General features: G+C 40.0%; 1 protein-coding gene across 1 annotated transcript in view; it reads right to left on the reverse strand.

Moving 5' to 3' along the window:
- The window catches only part of LHFPL1 (LHFPL tetraspan subfamily member 1), a 102,380-nt gene extending 80,913 nt beyond the window's left edge, over window positions 1-21,467 (reverse strand). The window contains exon 1 of the mRNA XM_074323312.1: window positions 21,329-21,467. Coding sequence (XP_074179413.1) covers window positions 21,329-21,467 — 139 coding nt within the window. The remainder of the gene's footprint in view (window positions 1-21,328) is intronic.
- Between the last annotated feature and the right edge of the window lie 4,884 nt (window positions 21,468-26,351).

Raw genomic sequence — 26,351 nt, forward strand, 5'->3', positions numbered from 1 at the left:
GAAGCAACAGCTGCAGGAAGAAAAGACCACACAATAAGAAAGGTCCTACTCTATGAAGTTCAGCTTTGTTCTCTGGGTAAGTATTTGGGTGCTGGGGTAAGATCACCTCAGGGTATATTAGGTCATTTGCCTAGTGACATGCAGTATATACCATATTTTCTTTGCAGCTGTGTGTAAAATACAACTGACAGCCAAAAACCTTTGCTCTATCTCTTTCTAGGATGTAATGATGATTTGGCTGGACATCATAGGCACATCCATGATTCTAAAGTGTCTTCCTTTCTATCTAGAAAATGTGTCCAGGAAATTATCACCATGGATATTTGCTGGGAATTGTGGGCAAACATTCCCTAATCTTTGCAAGCCAGAATCACCTTTCTCTGAATAATTGTCCCTTAATTTGAATAATAAAGTTGATCCTCACAACATCCTTATGAAGAAGGCATTATCCCCATTTTCAAGGTGTGAAACTGAGGCTTAGAAAAGCTAAATGACTTTCCCAAAGCCACAGAGCTCTTAGGTCTACTAAATGATGGTTTCAGAAAAGGACTTGGAGACACAAGACAGACTGAATGTGAACAGAGGGGCGGGGCCAAAAGGAAACAAGGAAAAAGGAGAAATATAGTATGAATCCTACATTTCTGCTTTGAGAAACTGGATGCATGGAGATATCCTTCATTAAGAAAAGAAGAAAGGCAGATTGCAGTGTTATCTCTCACCTCTTCTTTTTGGTGATGGGCATCAAAGAGCAGTAAATAATTGAGTTCAGCTTGGCTATTAGGTTAGAAACATCCCTGGGACATCCTAGTGTATAGTAAACAGTTATATGTGTCCTGGAGCTCAAAGGAAAAATTCTGGGCTGGAATTTCAAGTGTGGAAGACAAGTCCTAAGAGTAGATGACATGACCAAGATGCTTATCATATATGAGAGCCAAGGACAGGAACAACCTTGCTAAATATCCACATTGGAAAGATGGATAAAGAGACAAGGATTTGTGAAGGAGACAAAAATTGCTCAGTCATCCTCTTACATGTTTCCTACACACCACTGCCTCTCAAGAACAAGATCTGGTTCAGGAAAACTAGCTCAGGAAAGATGTGAGGATATAGGGTTGCAGGGGGCATAGTGGTTAAAAATTCTTCAGTGTTAAGTGCTTTATTGACGAACCATTGTCCAGCGGTAACCAAAGATGAGCTGTGAGAAGCCAAATTCACTCAGAAATACAACTGTATTTTCCAGCTTGTTTAACAAATCTCTTTCATTTTTAATGAGTTTTAAGGGGCCACTCAGTAACTGACATTTGCTGTGCTTTGCAAAGAGCCATACTCTTGTACCTCCTAGTTTTCCTCCTTGAATTTAGAAAAATTTTGAGAAACCACATGGAGGCTGAAAAGAGGTTCAAGCACCTTGAGTTTGTCCTTGAATGGTCCCTGTGTCTTTCTCTTTTACTCTTGTGGGATACCACAGCTAAATTGATGCTGTGGGAATTATTCCACAAATCAAAGCCTCTCCATTTCACCTTGAGGAATCATTTTTACCCTTTTCAAAACTTAATTTTCTTATCTAGGAAAACAAATTTAGAAAATTAAAAAGATCCTCATACACTATGAGGACAGATAATCTATTAAGTGGCAAAATAATTTGGAGGACATTGTTGTCAGTATAATACTAGTGATGGGGCCATTATATTCATTTTACAATGATTTATTGACTGCCTATTATGAGTCAGGCACTGGAGATACAGTGATGAAATAGGATAGACAAGGTCTCTGCTCTCACAGAGTTCCCATTCTATTGGGAAAAAAAGCCAATTAAACAAGTGAACAATTGGCCCACGGTTCCCACTCATTCCCAGCCCCTCTCCTGCAGCCACCCCCACCCACCCACCCATCCTCTGTCCTGGGGGCGTGGAGGAGGAGACGTCAGCCTCTGGCAGGAGCCGATGAATGGGCATTTTATCTGATTAAACTGGGAGAGAAAAAAAACAAGTGAACAATTAATAAAATATTGTGGTAAATTCTAAAACAAAAATAAAATTTGGTTATAAAATAGGGTGTTCAGTGAGAATAAGGACAACTTTAGATTAAATCAGGTAGTTACGAGAGGCTCTGAGGTGATATGTGACATGAGACCTAAAAGATCAAAAGTAGCCAGGCATGCAAAGAGCCAAGGTAAGAAACTTTCAGTCAGAAGAAACAGACAATGAAGAGGACTCAAATCATAAAAATGCTTGGAGTGTTTAAGGAACTAAATGCAAGCTGAGGACAACTAGATGACCACATTCAAAAGACAGGAGCTGAACCTCTACTTCACTTCATACCATATACAAAAATTAACCCCAAATGGATCAAAGACCTAAATATAGGAGCTAAAACTATAAAACTCACAGATGAATACATAAGCATAAATCTTCATGACCTTGGATTAGGCAATGTGTTTTAGATATGACACCAAAAGCACAAGCAACAAAAGAAAAAGAAAAAACAGATAAATTGGACTTCATCAAAATTAAAAAGTTTTGTGCATCAACCGATACTATCAAGAGAGGGAAAAGACAACCAAAAGAAAGGGTGGGGGTGATTGCAAATCATATATCTGATAAAGGCCTAGTATTCAGAATATACAAAGAACACATACAACTCAACAAGAAAAAGACAAGCTGATTTCAAAATGGGCAAAGGACTTGAGCAGATATTTCTCCAACAGACATATGTAAATGACCAATAAGCACATGGAATAATGTTCAACATCATTAGTCAGGAAAAAGCAAATCAAAACCACAATAAGATACAACTTTATATCCACTAGGATGGCAATAATGATGATAATAATGATAATAATGATGACAATGATGATGATGATGATGATAGAAAACAAATGTTGGAGAGGAAGTGAAAAATTTGGACCCCTTGTACTTTGATTTTGGGAATGTAAAATCATGCAGCTGATGTGGAAATCAGCTAGGTAATTCCTCAAAAAAGTTAAACATAGAGTGACCATATGATGCAACAATTATTCTCCTAGGTATATACCCCAAAATAACCCTGAAAACAAGTATTCAAACAAAAACTTGTGCATTAGTATTCACAGCAGCACGTTTCATAATTGTCAAAAGGTTGAAACAACCCAAAAGTCCATCAACTGATGAATAGATAAACAAATTGTGGCATATCCATACAAAGGTATATTAATCAACCATAAAAAGAAGGAAATTCTGACACATGCTACAACATGGATGAACCTTGAAAACATTTTGCTAACTGAAGTAAGCCAGACACAAAAAGTCATATATCGTATGATTTCATTTATATGAAATTCCAGAATAAGCAAATTCATAGAGTCAGAAAGTAGATTAATGGTTGCTAGGGACTGGAGGGAGGGAAATGAGGGAGTAATTGCTCAGTGACTACAGGGTTTCTTTTAGGACTGATGAAAATATTCTCAAACTAGATAATGGTGAAGGTTTCACAGCACTGTGGTTGTACTAAAAACCATTTAAAATGGGTGAATTGAATGACATGTGAATTACATCTAAATAATAAGCTGTTATCAGAAAAAGCAAGTTAATGTTATAGGAGAATAGTGAGGGAAAGTGATAGAAGGTGGGGCAGAGATAGAAATTGCCTAAGGATGCCATTCTCCTAAGGCTCTATGCAGATCTAAGGCTCATAACACTAAACATACCCTGAACAGCTTCTTTGGCCTCTTTTCTTACTTTTAGAAATTATCACTCTATAATCAAAGAGCAGAGAATGCTAAAATAATTTGGGGATAAAGAGAATATTTATCCCTGCATCTAGAGCAGAGGTATTCCAATTACCTTACCGACTCCTATTCAGGGTGGGAGCTTCTTACCAACACCCACTAAATACTGTAGACACATCAAACAAATCAAAGTAGCAAAGGAGAGGGGATACAATAAGCTTGCTCCAAGGTCATGGAGGTTTAATGGCTTCCTGTATGCCATCAAAAGCTCTACTCTCCAGAGCTGTGGCCTGGATCACCTTGGTTAACATTAACAGCTACATTTATTAAATGCTTACTCTGTGCCAACTATTATGCTAAGTGAGTTCATATAGGTTGTCTCATTTGATCACACAACAATATAGTAAGTATTTTACATATGATTATCCCCAATTTAACAACTGAGGAAACTCAGGTGCAGCTGGGTCAAAGTATGCTTTATATTTTATAGGCAATAAGGAGTACCCAAGTTCTGCCAATCTAACTTTGCTTTTAAGCTCCACATCCTACTGCTCTATCTCCTCTGATTCCCAGGAGTACTCCCATTCTGTGGAGTGAGGAGATGGGCTCTTGGATCCTTCTAGAAGTTGAAGTATGTTCCTTACACCTTATATTCTTTCTCTGGTTAATTTAATTAACTAAATAGACAAAGCTTTGGTTGACCATGTATTCAGCTGGCCAACTTAGAGGAGATGGGCAGAGTATCAGAAATGTCCAGTATGCGGGATTTCTAGTAAAGATGGCAGAGTAGGTAAACACTGCTTGCATCCTCTCAGGACCACATGAAAGTCACAATTAAACCACAGAACAACCATCATTGAAATTGCCTGAAGTCTATCTGAACAGATGTCTGACAATTAAGGATGCACAGAAGAAGCCACACTAAGATGGGTAGGAGAGGCAAAGATATAGAACGAGCTGGTCACACACCCACATGTGGCACTTAAATTGGGAGAGGTATCTCAGCTTCAACGGTCCCTGCTGAGTAGTGATGGGCACCTAGCCCCACACCAGGCTCCCCAGTCCAGGGTTCCAGTTCTGGGAAGAGAAGTCCCCACAACTTCTGGCTGTGTAAGCCAATAGGGATTATGGATGAATGAAACTGAGGGCTGCTGATGTCCCAGGAGTTCCTCTTAAAGGGCCCATGCCTGGACTTACTCACTGACAGACTCACATGCTCTGAACTCCACTGCTGGGAGAGCAGCTCTAAAAACACCAGGGACATATGGGGAGGAACTGAGTTGGCTGGCTTCAGGGCAAAGGCTGGAGGGACAGCTTTCTTCCAGATAGAAGAGCTGGCAGAAGGCATTGTTACTTTCTTAAGCCCTCCCCCCACTCAGCATGCAGACATAGGTGAGCACAATATCTGAGTCTCCACCAACCTAGGTAACACTGTTCACCCACCCTATCATGGTTATTCCCTGAGACCCAGCCCCTCCCAACTTACAGGCCCATCCAAGCAGCTTCCAGTGGCTTTTCAATACAAATGACCGGCCTTGGGTCATTCAGACTTTTCTAAAATCTCTCAAAGCTTCACAAAGCCCAAAGAATCAGGATCTGGCCTCAGCATGCCCCATACCTCTTGCTAAGCAGCCTTAAACCTGGTATTGGCAAAGCTGATCTCAGTTCATAGCTTAGCCTCTCCTAGGCACCTCCAAACCCAGTGTGGATGGTTGCCATCTGGATTGCTTCATGGCTCACGCCAGGTGGCCCTGGGAAAGGCACAGGGTGTTGCTGAACTTGGACTGCAGAAGGGTCCCTCCCAGAACACCCTGAGGACCACACTTTGGACCAAGTGACCAACTTTGGACCAAGCCAAAGTACCACCCAGCTGCCTTCATCAACAACACACCCAAAGGGCAGACTGGGTAGAGACAAGAGCCCTGCCAAAGTGAATCCTGCTCTGTAGGCTAAGCCTCTGCACAACAGCTACTCCACTGTAGTCATAGGCAGTCCTTATAACAAATCAGGCCAAGGGTCAATCACTCCTATTGACATGCTAACAGCAGCTGAGGCTGAACTACAACAGGGAGCACACAAACTACACAAAGGACACACCTAGAGCACCTGGCTCAAGTGATCAGGGAGACTGCACCGCTGGGCCCCACAGGAAACCTACTACATAAGGCCACTTTACTAAGATGGGGAGACATAGCAGCTTTACTTTTTTTTTAATTAAATTTATTGGGGTGACAATTGTTAGTAAAATCACATAGATTTCAGGTGTACAATTCTGTATTACATCATCTATAAATCCAATTGTGTGTTCACCACCCAGAGTCAGTTCTCCTTCCATCACCGTATATTTGATTCCCCTTACCCTCATCTCCCACCCCCCATTCCCCTTACCCTCTGGTAACCACTAAACTATTGTCTGGGTCTATGAGTTTCTGTTTCTCATTTGTTTGTCTTGTTCTTTTGTTGTTTTTGGTTTATATACCACATATCAGTGAAATCACATGGTTCTCTGCTTTTTCTGTCTGACTTATTTCACTCAGCATTACACTCTCAAGATCCATCCATGTTGTCACAAATGTTCCTATATCATCTTTTCTTACCGCCGAATAGTATTCCATTATGTATATATACCACAACCTCTTTATCCATTCATCTATCGAAGGACATTTTGGTTGTTTCCATGTCTTGGCCACCGTAAACAAAGCTGCAATGAACATTGGACCACACGTGTCTTTATGTATAAATGTTTTCAGATTCTTTGGGTAGATAACCAGGAGAGGGATTGCTGGGTCATATGGTAATTCTATTCGTAATTTTTTGAGGAACCTCCACACTGCCTTCCATAACAGCATAGCAGCTTTACTTAATACATAGAAACAAGTGCAGGGAGGCAGCCAAGGGGACATGTCCCAGATGAAAGAACAGAACAAAACTTCAAAAGAAGAACTAAACAAAATGGAGACAAGCAATCTACTAGACGCAGAATTCACAACACTGGGAGAACTTCAATGATCTCAGGGAGAACTTCAATGAAGAGATAGGAAACATAAAAATGGAAACAGAAAACATTAAAAAGAACCAGTCAGAAAGGAAAAATATAATAATTGAAATGAAGAATACGTTAAAGGGAATCAAGAGTAGATTAGGTGAAGCAGAGAACTGAATCAGCAATTTGGAAGATAAAGTAGCAGAAAACACCCAATCAGAAGAGCAAAAATAAAAAGAATCCAAAAAAAAAAGGAGGACAGTTTAAGGGATGTTTGGGACATCATCAAGTGTACCAAAATTTTAATCGTAGGGGTACCAGAGGAGAAGAGAGAACATGGAATTGAAAGCCTATTTGATCCTATTTCATCGTTTCTTACTGCCGAATAGTATTCCATTGTGTATATATATCACAACTTCTTTATCTATTCATCTATTGAAGGACATTTTGGTCGTTGGACCATTTGTGACAACATGGATGGATCTTGAGATTATAATGCTAAGCGAAATAAGTCAGACAGAAAAAGTAGAGAACCATATGATTTCACAGATATGTGGCATGTAAACCGAAAACAACAAAAGAACAAGACAAACAACTGAAAGAACAAAAACTCATAGACATAGACAATAGTTTAGGGGTTACCAGAGGGTAACGGGGGAAGGAGGAGAGGGGCTCTAGAAGAGGGTAAATGAGGTCTAATATATGGTGATAGAAAGAGAACTGACTCTGGGTGGTGAACACATAATGTGAGATATAGATAATATATTATAGAATTATACACCTGAAATATATATAACTTTACTAACAATTGTCATCCCCATAAACTTTAATTTAAATTAAAAAAAAAGAAAGCCTATTTGAAAAAATAATGACCAAAAACTTCCCTAACCTGGTGAAGGAAATAGATATACAAGCCCAGGAAGTGCAGAGAGTCCCAAACAAGATGAACACAAAGAGACCCACACCAACACACATCATAATTAAAAAGCAGTGAGAGAAAAACAGTTAGTTACCTACAAAGAAGTTCCCATAAGACTGTCAGCTGATTTCTCAGCAGAAACTTTTTTTTTCCAACAGAAATTTTGTAAGCCAAAGGAATGGGGGCACACATACACACACACACACATTCAAAGTGGTGAAAATCAAGGACCTACAACGAAGATTATTCTACCCAGCAAAGCTTCATTTAGAATTTAAGGACAGATAAAGATCTTCCCAGACAAGAAAAAGCTAAAGGAGTTAATCACCACTAAACGATTATTACAAGATACGTTAAAGGGACTTCTTTAAGAAGAAGAAAAAGAACAAAAAAATATGTATAGTAAGAAAACAATAACTATGTATCTATCAACAATTACTTTCAATGTAAATTAAATGCTCCAATCAAAAGACATAGGGTGGGTAAATGAGGAAGAGAACAAAACCCTGACATATGCTGCTCACATTAGATTGAAAGACACATGCACTCTGAAAGTAAAAGGATGGAAAGTGATATTTCATGAAAATGGGGAAAAAAACAGGTTTATCCATAGTTATACCAGACAAAATAGGCTTTAAAACAGAGGCAAAGAACCCAGTAATCCCAATTTTGAGTATTGATCTGAAGAAACCCAAAACACTGCTTCAAAGGAACATGCATCCATATGTTCATTACAGCATTATTTACAATAGCCAAGATTTAGAGGTGACCTGGGTGACCATGTCATTCACTACAGGAATGGATGAATGGATAAAGAAGATGTTGTACATATATACAACAGTATATTACTCAGCCATAAAAACAGAATGAAATCTTCCCATCTGCAACAACATGGGTGGACCTAGAGGGTATTGTGCTGAGTGGAGTAAGTCAGACAAAGAAAGACAACTGACATATGATTTCACTCATATGTGGAATCTAAAGACCAAGATAAATGAACAAAGTTGAAACAAATTCATAGATTCAGAGAACATTTTGAGGGTTGCTAGATGGGAGAGGTGTTGGGGGGATGGAGAGAAAAAGAAGGAATTAAGAAGCACAAATTGGTAGTTACAAAATAGTTATGGGGATGTGAAGTATAGCATAAGGAATATAGTCTATAATATTGTTATAACTAAATGGTGTCAGATAGGTACTAGATTTATGAGGGTGATCACCTCATAAGTTATATAAATGTCTAATCCTTATGTTGTACACCTAAAACTAATATACTGTTATTTGGCATCTGTAGTTAAATATAAAAAAATATAAAAATAAACATCCTGTCTGTTCACTTTCATGATTCTGCTTCTCTGACCCACCTGAGGTCTGTGAGAAAAGAGAGGAAGAGTGTGTAGTCATCAAAGTTCAAGCTTTGTTTCCCTTACCATATGAAAATTTTTAACCTAGAACGGTAGCCTAAAGGTCTTCTTAGCTACCAATCATAGCTAGCAAAGACTTACTACCTAGTAAGCATTGTGGTAAGTGCTTTTATATAGATTATCTCATTTGATCCTCACAACAATCCTGTGTAAACATCCACTTTTTATAATTGGAACAAGTGAAAAATAACTATAACAAACTTGTCCTAGATTTCTCAGTTCACAAATATACTGAAGCCAGCTGATGTCCAATTTGAGTCAGTCAGATGTTAGAGCCCTTGATATTTTTCACATTTTTTTGTGGTAAAAAACCACATAACATAAAATTGACCATCTTAACCATTTTTAAGTGTACAGTTAAACAGTGTTAAGCATACTTACACTGTTGTATAACAGATATCCAGAAAATTTTCATCTTGAAAAACTGAAGCTCTATACCAATTAAACAAAAAATTCTCTTTTCTCTAACCCAGAACATGTTAACCATCATTCTACTATCTGTTTCTATAAATTTGATCAGATTAGATACCTCATAGAAGTGTGCACATACAGTATTTGACTTCTTTTGTTACTGGATTATTTCTTTTTTCTTTTTTTTTTTTTTCATTAAATTTATTGGGGTGACAATTGTTAGTAAAATTACATAGATTTCAGGTGTACAATTCTGTATTACATCATCTATAAATCCCATTGTGTGTTCATCACCTAGAGTCAGTTCTCCTTCCATCACCATATATTTGATCCCCCTTACCCTCATCTCCCACCCTCCACCCCCGCCCCCTTACCCTCTGGCAACCACTAAACTATTGTCTGTGTCTATGAGTTTCTGTTTCTCATTTGTTTGTCTTGTTCTTTTGTTGTTTTTGGTTTATATACCACATATCAGTGAAATCACATGGTTCTCTGCTTTTCTGTCTGACTTGTTTTGCTCAGCATTACTCTCTCAAGATCCATCCATGTTGTCACAAATGTTCCTATATCATCTTTTCTTACTGCGAATAGTATTCCATTGTGTATATATACCACAACTTCTTTATCCATTCATCTATCGAAGGACATTTTGGTTGTTTCCATGTCTTGGCCACCATAAACAAAGCTGCAATGAACATTGGAGCACACGTGTCTTTATCTCTAAATGTTTTCAGGTTTTTGGGTAGATACCCAGGAGAGGGATTGCTGGGTCATATGGCAATTCTATTCGTAATTCTTTGAGGAACCTCCACACTGCCTTCCATAACGGCTGCACCAGTCTGCATTCCACCAACAGTGTATGAGGGTTCCTTTTTCCACAGCCTCTCCAACATTTGTTATTATTTGTCTTGTTGATGATAGCCATTCTGACTGGGGTGAGGTGATATCTCATTGTGGTTTTGATTTGCATTTCTCTGATGATTAGTGATGTTGAGCATTTTTTCATATGTCTATTTGCCATTTGTATGTCCTCTTTGGAGAAATGTCTCTTCAAGTCCTCTGCCCATTTTCAATTGGGTTGTTTGTTTTTTGTTGTTGAGTTGCATGAGTTCCTTGTATATTCTGGATACTAGCCCCTTATCGGAGGCACTGTTTGCAAAAATCTTCTCCCATTCAGTTGGTGGCCTCTTTATTTTGTCAATGGTTTCTTTTGCTGTGCAGAAGCTTTTAAGTTTCATATAGTCCCATTCGTTTATTTTAGCTTTTACTTCCATTGCCTTTGGAGTCAAGTTCATAAAATGCTCTTTGAACCCAAGGTCCATAAGTTTAGTACCTATGTTTTCTTCTATGCAGTTTATTGTGTCAGGTCTTATGCTTAAGTCTTTGATCCATTTTGAATTAACTTTGGTACATGGTGACAAATAGCAGTCCAGTTTCATTCTTTTGCACGTGGCTATCCAATTCTCCCAGCACCATTTATTGAAGAGGCTGTCTTTGCTCCATTGTATGTTTTTAGCTTCTTTGTCAAAATTATCTGTCCATATTTATGTGGTTTTATTTCTGGGATCTCAATTCTATTCCATTGATCTATGTGTCTGTTTTTCTGGCAATACCATGCTGTTTTGATTATTGTAGCCCTATAGTACAAGCCAAAGTCAGGAAGTGTGATACCTCCAGTATTGTTTATTTTTCTTAAGATTGCTTTGGCTATTCATGGTCTTTTGTGGTTCCAAACAAATCTGATGATTTTTTGTTCAATTTTTGAAAAAATGCCATTGGGATTTTGATGAGGATTGCAATATATCTGTACATTGCTCTGGGTAATATGGCCATTTTAACTATGTTGATTCTTCCAATCCATGAGCATGGAATGTCTTTCTATTTCTTTGTGTCTTCTTCTTTTTCTTTCAAAAATGTCTTATACTTTTCAGCATATAGGTCCTTCACATCCTTCGTTAACTTTGTTACTAGGTATTTTATTCTTTCTGCTGCAATTGCAAAAGGAATTGTTTTTGTATTTCTTTTTCTGAGATTTCTTTGTTAGTATATAGGAATGCAATGGACTTTTGTGCGTTGATTTTGTAGCCGCAACTTTACTGTATTAGTTGATTGTTTCTAATAGCTTTTTGGTGGAGTCTTTAGGGTTTTCTATATATAGCATCATGTCATCTGCAAAGAGTGATAATTTAACTTCTTCATTCCCAATTTGGATGCCTTTTATTTCTTTCTCTTGCCTGATTGCTCTGGCAAGGACTTTAACACTATGTTGAAAAGCAGAGGTGATAGGGACATCCTGTCGTGTTCCTGAACGTAGAGCAAAGGGCTTCAGTTTTCTCCATTAATTATGAGATTAGCAGAGGGCTTGTCATATATGGCCTTTATTATGTTAAGGTATTTTCCTTCTATACCCATTTTATTAAGTGTTTTAATCATAAATGGATGTTGTATCTTGTCAAATGCTTTTCTGCATCAATTGATATAATCATATGATTTTTGTCCTTTATTTTGTTTATGTGATGTATCACATTGATGGATTTGCGTATGTTGAACCATCCTTGTGCCCCGGGGATGAACCCCACTTGGTCGTGATGAATAATCTTTTTAATGCATTGTTGTATTCGATTTGCTAGAATTTTATTTAGGATTTTTGCATCGGTATTCATTAGAGATATTGGTCTGTAGTTTTCTTTTTTTGTGCTGTCCTTACCAGGTTTTGGTATCAGGGTAATGTTGGCCTCATAAAATGAGTTAGGGAGTACTGTCTCTTCTTCAATTTTTTGGAAGAGTTTGAGCAGAATTGGTATTAGATCCTCTTTGAAGGTTTGGTAGAATTCACTAGTGAAGCCATCTGGTCCCGGACTTTTGCTTTTGGGAAGGTTTTGGATGACTGATTCAATTTAGTTACTGGTGATCGGTCTGTTTAGATTTTCCAGTTCTTCATGGTTCAGCCTTGGAAGGCTATATGTTTCTAAGAACTTGTCCATTTCTTCTAGGTTGTTGAATTTGGTGGCATATAGTCCTTCATAGTATTCTTGGATGATCCTTTGTATTTCTGTGGTGTCCGTGATAACTTCCCTTTTACGTTTCTGATTTTGTTAATCAGTGTCTTCTCTCTTTTATCTTAGTAAGTCTAGCCAAGGGTTTGTCAATTTTGTTAATCTTTTCAAAGAACCAGCTCTTTGTCATATTAATTTATTTCTATTGTCTTTTTGTTCTCTATTTCATTTAGTTCTGCTCTAATTTTTGTTATTTCCTTTCTTCTGCTGACCTTGGGTTTTACTTGTTCTTCTTTTTCTAGTTCTTTAAGGTGTAACATGAGGTTATTTATTTGGGAGTTTTCTTGTTTCTTGCGATAGGCCTGTAATGAGATAAATTTCCCTCTTAAAACTGCTTTCGCTGCATCCCAAAAATTTTGGTAGGATGTATTTTCATTGTCATTTGTTTCTATGTATCTTTTCATCTCTCCTCTAATTTCTTCTTGACCCAGTCCTTCTTTAAAAGTATGTTGTTTAATCTCCATGTATTTGTGTTTTTCCGCTTTCTTTTTACAGTTGATATCCAATTTCAAAGCCTTGTGATCAGAGAATATGCATGGTATGATTTCAATCTTCTTAAATTTGTTGAGACTGATTTTATGTCCCAATATATGGTCTATCCTTGAGAATGTTCCATGTACACTAGAAAAGAATGTATAGTCTGATGTTTTAGGATGAAGTGCTCTATAAATGTCAATTATGTCCATTTCATCTAATGTGTCATTTAGGGCTACTATTTCGTTATTTATTTTCTGTTTGGATGATCTATCCATAGCTGTCAATGATGTATTTAAGTCCCCTAGTATAATTGTGTTTTGGTCAATTTCTCCCTTTAGTTCTGTTAGTAGTTGCTTGGTGTATTTCGGTGCTCCCTGATTGGGGGCATAAATATTGATGACTGTTATGTCTTCTTGTTGTACAGTCCCTTCACCATTATGAAATGTCCATCTTTGTCTCTTGTTATCTTTTTCACCTTGAAGTCTGTTTCATCTGATATCATTATGGCTACACCTGATTTTCTCTGGGTACCATTTGCTTGGAGTGTCAATTTCCACCCTTTCACTTTGAGTCTATGCTTGTCCTTGTAGCTGAGATGTGTCTCTTGGAGACAGCATATGGTTGGGTTTAGTTTTTGATCCAATCTGCTACTCTGTGCCTTTTTATTGGTGAGTTCAGTCCATTTACATTTAGGGTGATTATTGATATGTGAGGATTTCCTGTCATTCTATCTTTAGTTTTCTGGTAAGGCTGTGTCTCCATTGTTTCTTTGCCTTTTGTTGTTGTCTATTATTTCTGTGTGGTGGTATTCTATGATGTTTCCCTCTGTTTCTTCTTTTATTTCAGTATATATTTCAATTCTGGATTTATTTTGAGTGGTTACCCTTAAGTTTATGTAAAAGAAAGTTTGATATTTAGAGTATTCCATTTTCTTCAGCACGCTTACTTTCTCCATTCCCATATTCGGTTCAGGCCTTTACTCTCCCCTTTTTGAGTTTTGGTTGCCACAAATTGTCCCTGTTGATGGTGGTCGAATAGCCTCCTTTAGTATTTCTTGTAGTGCAGGTCGTGTATTAGAAAATTCCCTCAGCTTCTGTATGTCTGGAAAGGTCTTTATTCCTCCTTCATATCTAAAGGATATCTTTGCTGGATATATTATTCTTGGCTCATGGTTTCTCTCTTTCAATAGTTTGAATATTTGGTTCCACTCCCTCCTGGCTTGTAGAGTTTCTGCTGAAAAATCTGATGATAATCTAATGGGCTTTCCTTTGTAAGTTACCGTCTTCTTTTTCCTGGCTGCCTTGAGGATTCTTTCTTTGTCGTTGATTTTAGACAGCTTCAATACAATGTGCCTTGGAGAAGGCCTGTTGGGATTGAGGTAACTAGGTGTTCTATTTGCTTCTTGGATTCGAGGGTCCAGTTCTGTCCACAAATTTGGGAAGTTCTCATCGACAATTTGTTTGAATATATTCTCTGTTCCCTTCTCTCTTTCTTCTCCTTCTGGTATGTCCATTATTCTTATATTGCTCTTTCTGATGGAGTCAGAAAGTTCTTGTAGAGTTCTTTCATTTCTTTTAAGTCTCAAGTCTCTTTCTTCTTCCATCTGTGTCATTTCTAGGTTTCTATCTTCGATGTCACTGATTCTTTCCTCCATCTGGTCAACTCTACTACCTAAACTGGTTATTTCATTCTTAATTTCTTCTATTGAGTTCTTAATCTCCAGAAATTCTATTTGGTTCTTTTTTAAAATTTCAATCTCTTTCGTAAAATGCTCATGCTGTTCTTTGATTGAGTTTCTGAGTTCCTTTAACTGCCTATCTGTGTTTTCTTGTATCTCGTTGAGTTTTTTCAGAACTGCAATCTTGAATTCTCTGTCATTTAAGTCACATATTTCTGTATCTTTAAGTGCCTTCTCTGGAGATTTTTCACTTTCTTTCTGAGCTATCTTGTTGCCTTGGTTATTCATGGCGATTACTGGTTTACTATTTCTCTTCCTAGACATCTACAGGAGTGGCTTCTGCAACAGGTTGATAGGAAGCGGTCTTTCTTTTGTTTTCCAATACTTGTTGGTAGAATGTTTTATTTTCTCTCCAACTACAGGTAATTTTTCTTCTGCCACACGGTAGTGCTATGTTTTCTCTGCACTATTCCAGCTTCTCACACAAATTGGGGATTCCCTGGGAAACAGGCTTCTCCTCTGTTAATAGTTCATGTAGGTCACGGGTCGCAGTGTCCCTGTGGGTATGCGGAGAGCTTTTGATGTTCCAAAGCTCTTCCAGCTCCAGATTCAGAGCCCGTGTTTCAGCAGTTTTGTTTATTCCTGCAGGTATCTGTCCAGGTAGGTGGGGTCAGGGACTGGGTGAATTGTGAGATGTGGCCCAGAGCAATGGCGGCGACCACCACCACAGCCGGTCCTGCTTCCACAGCTCCCTCTCCTTTGACGGAACTAGTTGGGCTGCGAATCTGTGTCTGTGGCCCACAGTTCTCAGAACTGCAAATATTCTGTTATTTTGATCTGACACTGCTATTGTTCTGTTTCTAGCACCGGGCATGTGGGGGCGGGGTTAGCTCTGGGAGGGTAGGGAGGGGGCGGCTAGTCTCAGTGCCTAAGGCTTCCATTCTCTGCTTGGCAGTGAGGGCTTAAACCACTGTTTTCAGCCTTCTTCCCTCAGTCTTTTCTATGAGGTCTCTGCCATGAGCGTTGGGTTCAGCCATGTTATATGCTGCGCCCTCAGCCCTGTGGGCCATAAGGAGAGCCCTAGCAGTCCGAGTTCTTACTCTCCCGCATCTGCGGTAGCTCCAGGATTCACCGAGGTCAGAGCACTGATCTAGGTCTGTGTCCTGCGCCCGTGCAGTTCCATCTCTGCACTTCTTCCTTCCCTCCTCCCTGGGTCATGCGATTTGCCCACCTGTAGGTGACTTCAGTAGTGGGCCTCTTCATCTTGCAGGGAGTCCTTTGTGGAGTTATTGTTGTTCAACTAATTTTAAATTCAGGGGTGTAAATACAGATGCAAAAATCCTAAGCAAAATTCTAGAAAATTAAATACAGCAATGCATTAAAAAGATTATACATCACAACCTAGTAGGGTTCATCCCCGGGGCACAAGGATGGTTCAACATCAGCAATGTTCTTTCATTGTCCTGTACTGCCAGTAGGCCTAAATTGGAAATGGTTAGGAAACTTGCTTATCTGTCTTTAGACTGGAGGAAATGGGGTCCAACTGAAAGTTCATTTGTTGTTTTTTAAGATTTTTATTAAAATATAACTAACATACAATATTATATTAGTTTAAGGTGTACACCATAGTTATTCAACATTTGTATACCTAAAGAAGTGACCACCATGGTATATCCAGCAACCATATGACATTATGCCATGTTATCACAATATTATTAACTATATTCCTTATGTTGTACATTACATTCCCATGACACTTCCAAATAGTAAATATGGTTAACTTCTTGTCTAGTTGATACAAATTCATAATGAATAATCCCGCTGATATCAAGAAAACATTAGTGGGCTGGCCGAGTGGCTCAGGCGGTTAGAGCTCCATGCTCCTAACTCCGAAGGCTGTCGGTTCGATTCCCACATGGGCCAGTGGGCTCTCAACCACAAGGTTGCCAGTTCGATTCCTCAAGTCCCACAAGGGACAGTGGGCAGCGCCCCCTGCAACTAAGATTGAACACGGCACCTTGAGCTGAGCTGCCCCTGAGCTCCCAGATGGTTTAGTTGGTTAGAGCGTGGGCTCTCAACCACAAGGTTGCCAGTTCGATTCCTACAAGGGATGGTAGGCTGTGCCCCATGGAACTAGCAACGGCACCTGGACATGGAGCTGAGCTGCGCCCTCCACAACTAAGACTGAAAGGAGACAACTTGAAGCTGAACCGTACCCTCCACAACTAAGATTGAAAGGACAACAACTTGACTTGGAAAAAAGTCCTGGAAGTACACACTGTTCCCCAATATAGTCCTGTTCCCCTTCCCCAATAAAATCTTAAAAAAAAAGTTTATATAAAAAAGAAAACATTAGCAACATTATTGCAACAAGTTCAAAAGTGTAATTGTCAGAACTCATACAATGTTGGTGGGAATGCAAATTGGTGCAGCCATTATGGAAGGCAGTGTGGAGGTTCCTCAAAAATTTAAGACTAGAATTACCATATGACCCAGCAATCCCTCTCCTGAGTATATACCCAAAAACCTAGTGGGAGTTTGAATATAGGTTATATGCTTAATTCAATGTCAGGGCTTGAGATTCACTCTCATAATATTTTTTTCCCCACAAGGTAGAGAGATACTGAAGGATCTGGGTTAATCTAAGTTCTAGTTCTAGTTACATTAATATTCTTGGGTCACTTTTTTCATGTTATTTTAAGAGAAAAGTCCCCCAGTTCACTGGGATCCAAAGTGTGATCTCATCTCCAAAGTCTTATCACTCCCCTGAGTTTTAGTTTCTTCATTTGTAAAGTTAGTTAATTTGATTAGATAATTCTATTTTCAGTTTGGAAAATATTTATTGAGTGTCTAGTATAGGGCAAATGTTGTGCTAAACTCTGAAGATACCAGCAGGGAGCATACAAGCCATTATTTCTATTGAATTTAAGAGTCCAATGGAGAAAGCAGACATATAAATTAAGCCACAATTGGAATCTGTTTCTCTCATAGCTAAACACAATTGAGAAAAGTGGATCCCAGTAAGATGGTGCTGGCACCACATAATAGAAAAATATATACAGCCCAGGAGCATTGACATTGCTACAGGGGACTCATAAACAAACAAGTGTAACTGTACTACAATTTGTGCACAGTGCCACAAACAAGAAAATAACCCCTGGTAATGAGGAAGGTTTCAAATAGCAGGTGATATTTAAGCTAGGCCTTAAAGGATAATTGGAGATTAACAGGTGAAAAGCTTAAGATAGAGCATTCCAGGCAGGATAAACAGCTTTCACAAATACAGAAGTATCAAAATGCCTGATTGTTTTTGGTAACTTCAAGAAATTTGAAATGACTAGAATTTGGTGTCTAATAACAGTTAAATTTATTGAGCACTTCATATGAGCCAGGAGCTGTTGTGGAATCAATATGTAAAATCTGAGAGAGATGTCACAGAAATGGCAGCATGAGGAGTGCTTCTTGAAATCTATATTTGAAATTACAACAAATTAAACTGCTATAATTCAACAAAGGATAACTTAAGCAACACACAAGCACATTTGAGAAATCTGAGCATTGAATCACCTGAAGGTGGGCAAATCAGGTGAGCAGAAGAAGAGGGAAGGGGGAAGTGCAGAGACAGGGGGCCACTGGCTGCTGGATGCAGAATGCGCTCCAGGGCTCACTGCAGGCTCAGGAGAGGGAAGAATCCAGGGATCAGACATTCTCCCTGTGGCCCATGGTTCTGCCTGTGGGATCAGCATACAATACAGCTGACCCCAGCATTTGGGGCAGAGACCTTGGGTGAGAACTGTGGTTTAAGCTCTCATGGCCAGGTAGAAAACAGAAAACAAAGACACAGAGTCTGGCTGACTCAACCCCCACCCTCCCAGAGCTCCCTCTATCCCCACCCTCTTAGTGTGAGAAGCAGGCTCCAGAAGAAACGGTGGCAGTGTCAAAGAACAGACTATCTAGAGCCCTGAGAACTGAAGTCATGGTCCTGTAGCTGCAGGTACACAGCATGACTGACTGATTCCAGGAGACAGGGAAACAAATGTAGGAGCAAGACAGTTGTGGGCTGGTAGTTGCCATTCCTCAGAGCCACAAGCACACCAGCAGCCTCTCATAGACCACACTGCCCCAGCCTTTCTGGGTGGATCCCTGTGGGGGTAACCAGAGCCACTGAGACACACAGGCTCTGCTTCAGACTGCAGAGACAGCAGTGGGATTGCAGAAGCTCAGAACACTATTACTCTCCACATCCTCCCATGGAGGCAGTACCCGGAGACCCAGATTACCTGTTCGCAGAGGAGAAGCCCACCTTCCACAGAACCCCCCATCAAGTGAGAAGACAGAACAGTGCAAAAAAAAAATTGCTACAGTATGAGAGAAAATAAAAGGCTGCAGTGGGAGAGAAAATAAAACATTCTAGCAACACCTACTGGAAAGCAAAGAAAGACGTCTTCATCTCAACCTGCTGTAAAACTATAGATGTCCAGAAAGAGAACCAATAATTCACTAATTGCCATGAATAACCAAGGTAACAAGGCAGCTCAGAAAGAAAATGAAGAGTCTCCAGAAAATGAACTTAAAGACGTGGAAATATGTGACTTAAATGACAGAGAATTCAAAATTGCAGTTGTGAAAAAAACTCAATGAGATGCAAGGAAACACACAAAGACAATTTAATGAATTCAGAAACAAAATCAATTAACAAAATGAATTTCACCAAAAGATTGGAATTTTAAAATAGAACCAAACAGAAAACCAAACAGAAAATTGGGAAATGAAGAACTCAATAAAAGAAATGAAGAATGAAATAACCAGCTTAGGTAATAGAGATGATCAGATACAGGAAAGAATCAATGATATTGAAGATAGAAATCTGGATATGGAGTAGATGGAGGAAGAGAGAAACTTGAGAGTTAAAAGAAATGAAAGAACTCTACAAGAACTTTCTGACTCCAGCAGAAAGAGCGGCATAAGAATAATTGGTATGCCAGAAGGAGAAGTGAGGGAGAAGAGAACAGTCTATTCAAACAAATAGTCGAGGAGAACTTCCCAAACATGTGGAAAGAACTAGGTCCTTGAATCCAAGAAGCAAACAGAACACCTAATTACCTCAATCCCAACAGGCCTTCTCCAAGGCACACTGTATTGAAGCTGTAAAAATTAATGAAAAAGAAAGAATTGTCAAGGCAGCCAGGGTATAAAAAGCAGTAACCTAAAGGGAAAGCCCAATAGATTATCATCAGATATTTCAGCAGAAACTCTAAAAGCCAGGAGGCAGTGCAATCAAATATTCAAACTATTGAAAGAGAGAAATTGTAAGCCAAGAATAATATATCCAGCAAAGATATCCTTTAGATATGAAGGAGGAATAAAGCCCTTTCCAGACATACAGAAGCTGACGGAGTTTTCTAACACATGACCTGCATTACAGGAAATACTGAAGGAGACTATTCAACCTCAAACCAAAAAGCCAAAGAATAAAAACCCATGAGCAATATTATGAAAGACAGACAGAAGCAGGAAATGGCAACCACTACACAAAATAAGGCACTATACACTTAAACATAAAACAAAGGGTAAAGGGGAAGAAGCTAAGATGGTGGAATAGACGGGCGCTGTGCCAACTGCCTCTCAGGATCACACCAAAATTACAAATAATTTATACAACATTCAACTTTGGAATTCATCTGAACACTTGCTGAACAAAACCTCTAAACTAAAGATTTAAAGAAGACACCACCAAGTCGAGACTGGTAGGAGGGGCAGAGATGTGAGGCAGACTGACTCCAGTCCCATGGAGAAAGGGCAAACTCCAGAGGAGCACCTCAGTGGTGGAGACTTCCGATGTGGGGTGACAAACCCTCTGGCCACACACCGGGATCCCCTGCCCAGAATCCCTTTGCCAGGAAGGGGAGTTCCACAATAGCTGGCAGTAGAAATCAGAGAGGACTTCCTTTGTTCACCTAGGATGGATGGAGTGTGAATATACACCCAGTCGCCCTCCTGTGGAGCAGGCACACAGACTCGCTCACTGGCGAGCACTCACCCAGTCCCTGGTGGAGGGAGTGACTCCGTGTGTGGGGGCCCAGGAGCCATTGGGAAAAGACTGAACTGAGCGCCTGTGGTGCGGAAGCTGGAGGTTTTGGGACCATTGTTCGCCCTATGTGGAGCTTACACATGAGTGGTGTACCAGAGAGTGCCATTTTTTTGGGTTAAGCCCTCCCACAGATGGTCAGGTTTGGGACCACATTGGTCTGCTGGAATCGGCTCAGGCATGCGCATGCTGCCTTGGGTTCCGGCTGGGCACAGGGCTTGTGATCCATTGCTAGGGAGCGTTCTGAATGTCAGGCAAGCTTTGGCTCCAACGGGCTGCTGATTGAGATGTGGACATGTGTGCACGCTGCCTTGGGTCCCCACTCTATACACTGCGTGTGCAGTGTTGCCAGGGTGGTGCCTGGCTGTCAGTGCTGCTCTGCCTCATCTGCAGGCTGCTGATTGGGACAGGCAGAGACTGAGAGTTTTCCTGAGAGTGTTGGGTTGGGAGCTGTGTGGCAGTACAATCTGGCCAAGACATTCATGGCGCATTTGTGTGGACTGGTTGCTGGTGGAGGAGCACACGCTGTTTAGACTTGATGGGGGCCACTGACCACACACCATTGTGCCCTGGGGCCTGCCCCACCCACCTACAGCTGCGTTGCTGGCGCATCCTAGGTCCCTGGTGCCCAGCCCCACCTCCACAGGCCATAGAGGGTTTTTGCAGCGACTGACAGCCCGCAGCAACCTGTGGGGATTTTTGGTAGTGAACATCACCCCAGAGCCCATGGCGGCCAATTGTGGACAGTTCACTGTGAACCTGAGAGGGAGGCTGGACCACGACGTGCTTGGCCCTTCCCCTCATCACAGCTGGGGCAGAGTCACCCGCAGACTCTCTATTGTTGAGCAAGCGGCCTGCAGATGAAAGAGAGTGGAGAGCCTTGTTGTTTTGGGGGGAGGATGGGTTCTTTTCTTTTAGTTATTCTCTTTTTTCTTCCCCCACTTTTTATTTTTATTATTACCATTTTTCCCTTTTTCTTTTTATCCTTTTTTCCTTTCCTTCTCTTTCATCTTTTTGTTCCTTTTCTTCTTTTTCCTTCCTCTATTTTCTTTTTGTTGTTGTCGTTTCCCAAGTTTGTTTGTCTTGTTATTGCTTTGGTTACAGTTTTTCTGTCTTACGCTCTTGTTTTTGTCTCTTTTACATATTTTTGTTTCTCCTCTCTGGTTGTTGTTTATCGAGTTTTTGTGAGGGTGTATTTGTTTTTGTTTGTTTATTTGTTTGTTTTTTGGTGTTGTTGGTTTGGCCTGCTTTGTTTTTGTTTTTTGAAGTGGACATGGACCTAGGACATGTCCAGAAGCTGAGACTACACTGAATTTGTAGAAACCACTGGCCATAGCCTTTACCCACTTATAACACCACCTAGCCCACCTACAGCTGTTGCAAGGGGCACTCTGGGTGCCTGAGTGAATGGACTCACCCCTACAAACTGTGGAAAAGTTTTTTGACAAAAGAAGATGGTCCCTAGAGCCCAGGGGACATCTTGGTGGTGTTCAGTGACCCCAAACCTGCACCACAGACACTCAGGAGCAGCTCTTGGGAATCTGTGATCTTGAGATGGAGGCTGCCCTCAGTTCCCTTGAGGCACTGTACAAGGGGGACATAGGTCAGGTATTGGCATAAGATCTGAATCTGCATTAATGTCTTAAAATCCACCAATCACATGCTGTAACTCACTTGAAATCTATCCAGCCCAGCTAGTGCTGCATCACCAAGGGCACCCTCAAAACTAGGTCAAATAGCAAGACACATGCTCCTAAAGAGCATCTTTCAATAGTTACGCCTTACAGGCAACTGTCAGGTGGCAATAGGCCTAGGGGGCTATGGGCCTTTTGCTAAACTGCCTCAGGACCAATATTGGTGGCAACCAGCTTCAATTCACAGAGACCACCCCCACATGACTCCAGGTTCAGCACTGGCATCAGCCAACTACATACAGCTTTGAGGCATCTACCAGGTAGCCACGGCCTGGTAACAGACAGGGCTGCAACAGCACTGAGTGGGAGCCCCACCCAAGAGACACCAGAACCAATACACCCAGAGGCCAGTGACAGATCAAACCGGAGCACTACCTGGTTGAACCTACAAGTGGCACCGTCAAAAGAAATTTTCCACATGCACAAGAGCCCACAGTGGCCAAGCCTCCTCTGAGGGGATCAACCTCCACACAGCAGCTCATACACTGTGAGCAGAGCTAATTATCCAAGCTAATCAGCCTGAGGGTCAATTCCACCCTGAGATAAGCTAGAACCAATTAAAGGTCAACTACAACTGTGATACCTGTGGAACACACGGGACAGGAGAATGTGGAGACTTTGCAGTCAGAATATAAAGGACACATACTACATAAGACCACCCAGCAAAGACTGAGAGATATAGGTGATCTATCTAATACATTGAGGCAATCACAGAGCAACAGACAGAATGAGGAAACAAAGAAACATGTCCCAAATAAAAGATCAGAAGAAACCTCTCAAAATGGAACTAAATGAAACAGAAGAATCCAACCCATCAGATACAGAGTTCAGAACACTGATGATAAGAATGTTTAAGGACCTTAGTGAGAACATAAAGAGGAATAGAGAAAACATAAAAAACAACCAGTTAGAACTAAAGAATACAATAACTGAAATGAAGAACACACTCAAAGTAATCACCAGTAGGTTAGATGAAGCAGAGGATCAGATCAGCAATTTAGAATACAAGATAGCAGAAATCACTCAATCAGAACAACACAAAGGAAAAAAGAATAAAAACCAATGAAAATAGTTTAACAGACCTGTGGGACAACATCAAGTGCAAAGGCATTTGCATCATGGGAATACCAGAAGGAGAAGAGAAGGAGCAAGAGATCGAGAACATATTTGAAGAAATAATGACTGAAAATTTCCCCACTCTGGTGGAGGAAATTGACATACCAAGCCCAGAAAACACAGAGAGTACCAAATAAGATGTACCCAAACAGGCTCACACCAAGACACATTATAGTTAAAATGGCAAAGGTTAAAGGCGAAGAAAGAATCCGAAAAGCAGCAAGAGACAGACAGCGAGTTACTTACAAGGGTGCTCTCATAAGATGATCAGCTAACTTTTCTACAGAAACTTTGCAGGCCAGAAAGGAGTGGCAGGAAATATTCAAAGTGATGAAAAACAAAGACCTACAACCAAGGTTGCTCTACCTAGCAAGGCTATCACTTGAAAATTGAAGGAGAGATAAATTGCTTCTTAGAAAAAATACTCTAAAGGAATTCATTGCCACAAACCAGCATTGCAGGAAATGTTAAAAGGGCTTTTCTGAACAAAAAAAAAGGGGGGGGGGGAAACAAACTAACAAAAGAAGACCAGAAATATGAATAATAAAAGGGCAATAAATATGTACCTATGAATAATCACTTTAAAGGTGAATGTGCTAAATGCTCCAATCTAAAGACATACAGTTGCTGAGTGGAAAAGGAAAGAGGACCCATTGCCTATGCTGTTTACAACATACTCATCTCAGATTAAAAGACACACACACACTGAAAGTAAAGGGATGGAATAAGATATTTCATGCAAATGAAAATGAGAAAAAAGCTGGGGTAGCAATTATTATTTTGGACAAAATAGGCTTTAAGATGAAGACTACAGTAAAAGACAAAGAAGGGCACTACATAATTATAAAGGGATCGATCCAGCAAGAGGACATAACCCAAGTAAACATGTATGCACCCAACATAGGAGCTCCTAAATATATAAAACAGTTTATGATGGACATAAATTCAGAGATCAACAATAGCACTATCGTAGTAGGGGACTGCAACCCCCCATTGTCACCAACAGACAGATACTCCAGACAGAAAATCAACATGGAAACAGTGGCCTTAATTGACACTTTAAACCAGCTGGATTTAACCAATAGTTTTAGAGCATTTCACCCCAACGCAGCAGAATATACATTCTTCTCAAGTGCACATGGAACATTTTCCAAGATAGACCACATACAAGGTCACAAAATAAGTCTCAATATATTTAAGAAGATTGAAATCATATCAAGTGTCTTCTCTGACTACAATGCTATGAAACTAGAAATCAATTATAAGAAGAAAACTAGAAAACACACAAATATACAAAGGCTGAATAACATGCTACTAAATAGCAAGTGGGTCAATAAGGAGATCAAGGAAGAAATCAAAAGATACCTTGAGACAAATGAAAATGAAAACAAAACTATCCGAAATCTACAGGATGCTGTGAAAGCAGTCCTAAGAGAGAAATTCATAGCAATGCAGGCCTATCTAAAGAAACAAGAAAAATCTAAAATCAACAAGCTATCTTTACACCCAAGGAAACTGGAAAAGGAACAGCAAAACAAGCTCAAAGGGAGTATAAGGAAGGAAATAGTAAAGATCAGAGCAGAAATAAATGAAATAGAGACTAAAAAGACAATGCAAAAGATCAATTAAACCAAGAGCTGGTGTTCTGAAAATATAAACAAAATCGACAAACCCTTATTCAGACTCACCAAAAAAAAATAGAGGATGCAAATTAATAAAATTAGAAATGAAAAAGGAGAAGTGACAACAAATACCACAGAAATACAGAAAATTTTAAGAAAATACTACGAGCAACTGTATGCCAACAAACTAAATGATCTGGAAGTAATGGCTAAATTTCTAGAAGCATGCAATCTTCCAAGACTGAATCAAGAAGAAAGAGAAACTCTGAACAGGCAGACAACTACCAAAAAAAAAAAAAAGAAGAAGAATCACTAATCAACAAATTTCAACAAGCAAAAGTCCTGGACCAGATGACTTCATAGGTGAATTTCATAAAACATTCAAAAAAGAATTAACATCTATTTTTCTGAAACTATTCCAAGAATTTCAAAAAGAGGGACGGCTCCCAAGCACATTTTATGAGAACACTATTATGATTATCCTAAAACCATGCAAAGACATTACAAAAAAAAACAAAAACAAAAAACACTAAAATTATAGGCTGATGTCCCTAATGAACAGATGCAAATATCCCCAACAAAATACTAGCAAACCAGATTCAGCAACACATTAAAAAGATCATATACCAAGTCATAAAAATGGTGGCGTGCGGTGAGCCTCTTGAAATCTCCCCTGGAATTTACAATAAATTGAATGACTATAATTCACACAGGACTCCCTGTGCAGCAGATAGGCAAGACTAAGAGGTGTGCAATTGAAATCATCTAAAGGTGGGCAAATTGGTTGACTGGGGGAGGAGGGAAAAGGGAAGTGCAGAGACACAGGACGCAGGGGTGCAGGAGGAGACCAGAACTCAAAACTTCAAGCTCCATGCATTTGAGAGCTACAGCAGTAGCAGGAGAGGGAAGAATTCGGATTGCTAGTGCTGTGCTTATGGTCCACACTCTCGCCTGAGGGATCAGCATATAACACGGCTGAACCCAATGCTCACGGCAGAGAGCTCAGAGCTAACATTGAGGGAAGAAGGGTGAAAACAGCAGGTTAAGTATTCACTGCCAAGCAGAGGGAAGAAAGCTTAGGCATGGCGCCTACCTGCCCCCTCCCAACCTTCCCAGAGCTCGCCACACTCCCACTCTCCTAGTGCTAAAAGCAGAACACTACCAGTGTCAGATCAAAAGA

The sequence above is a fragment of the Rhinolophus sinicus genome, chromosome X, assembly GCF_036562045.2.
Source record: "Rhinolophus sinicus isolate RSC01 chromosome X, ASM3656204v1, whole genome shotgun sequence".
Classification (NCBI taxonomy): Eukaryota; Metazoa; Chordata; class Mammalia; order Chiroptera; family Rhinolophidae; genus Rhinolophus; species Rhinolophus sinicus.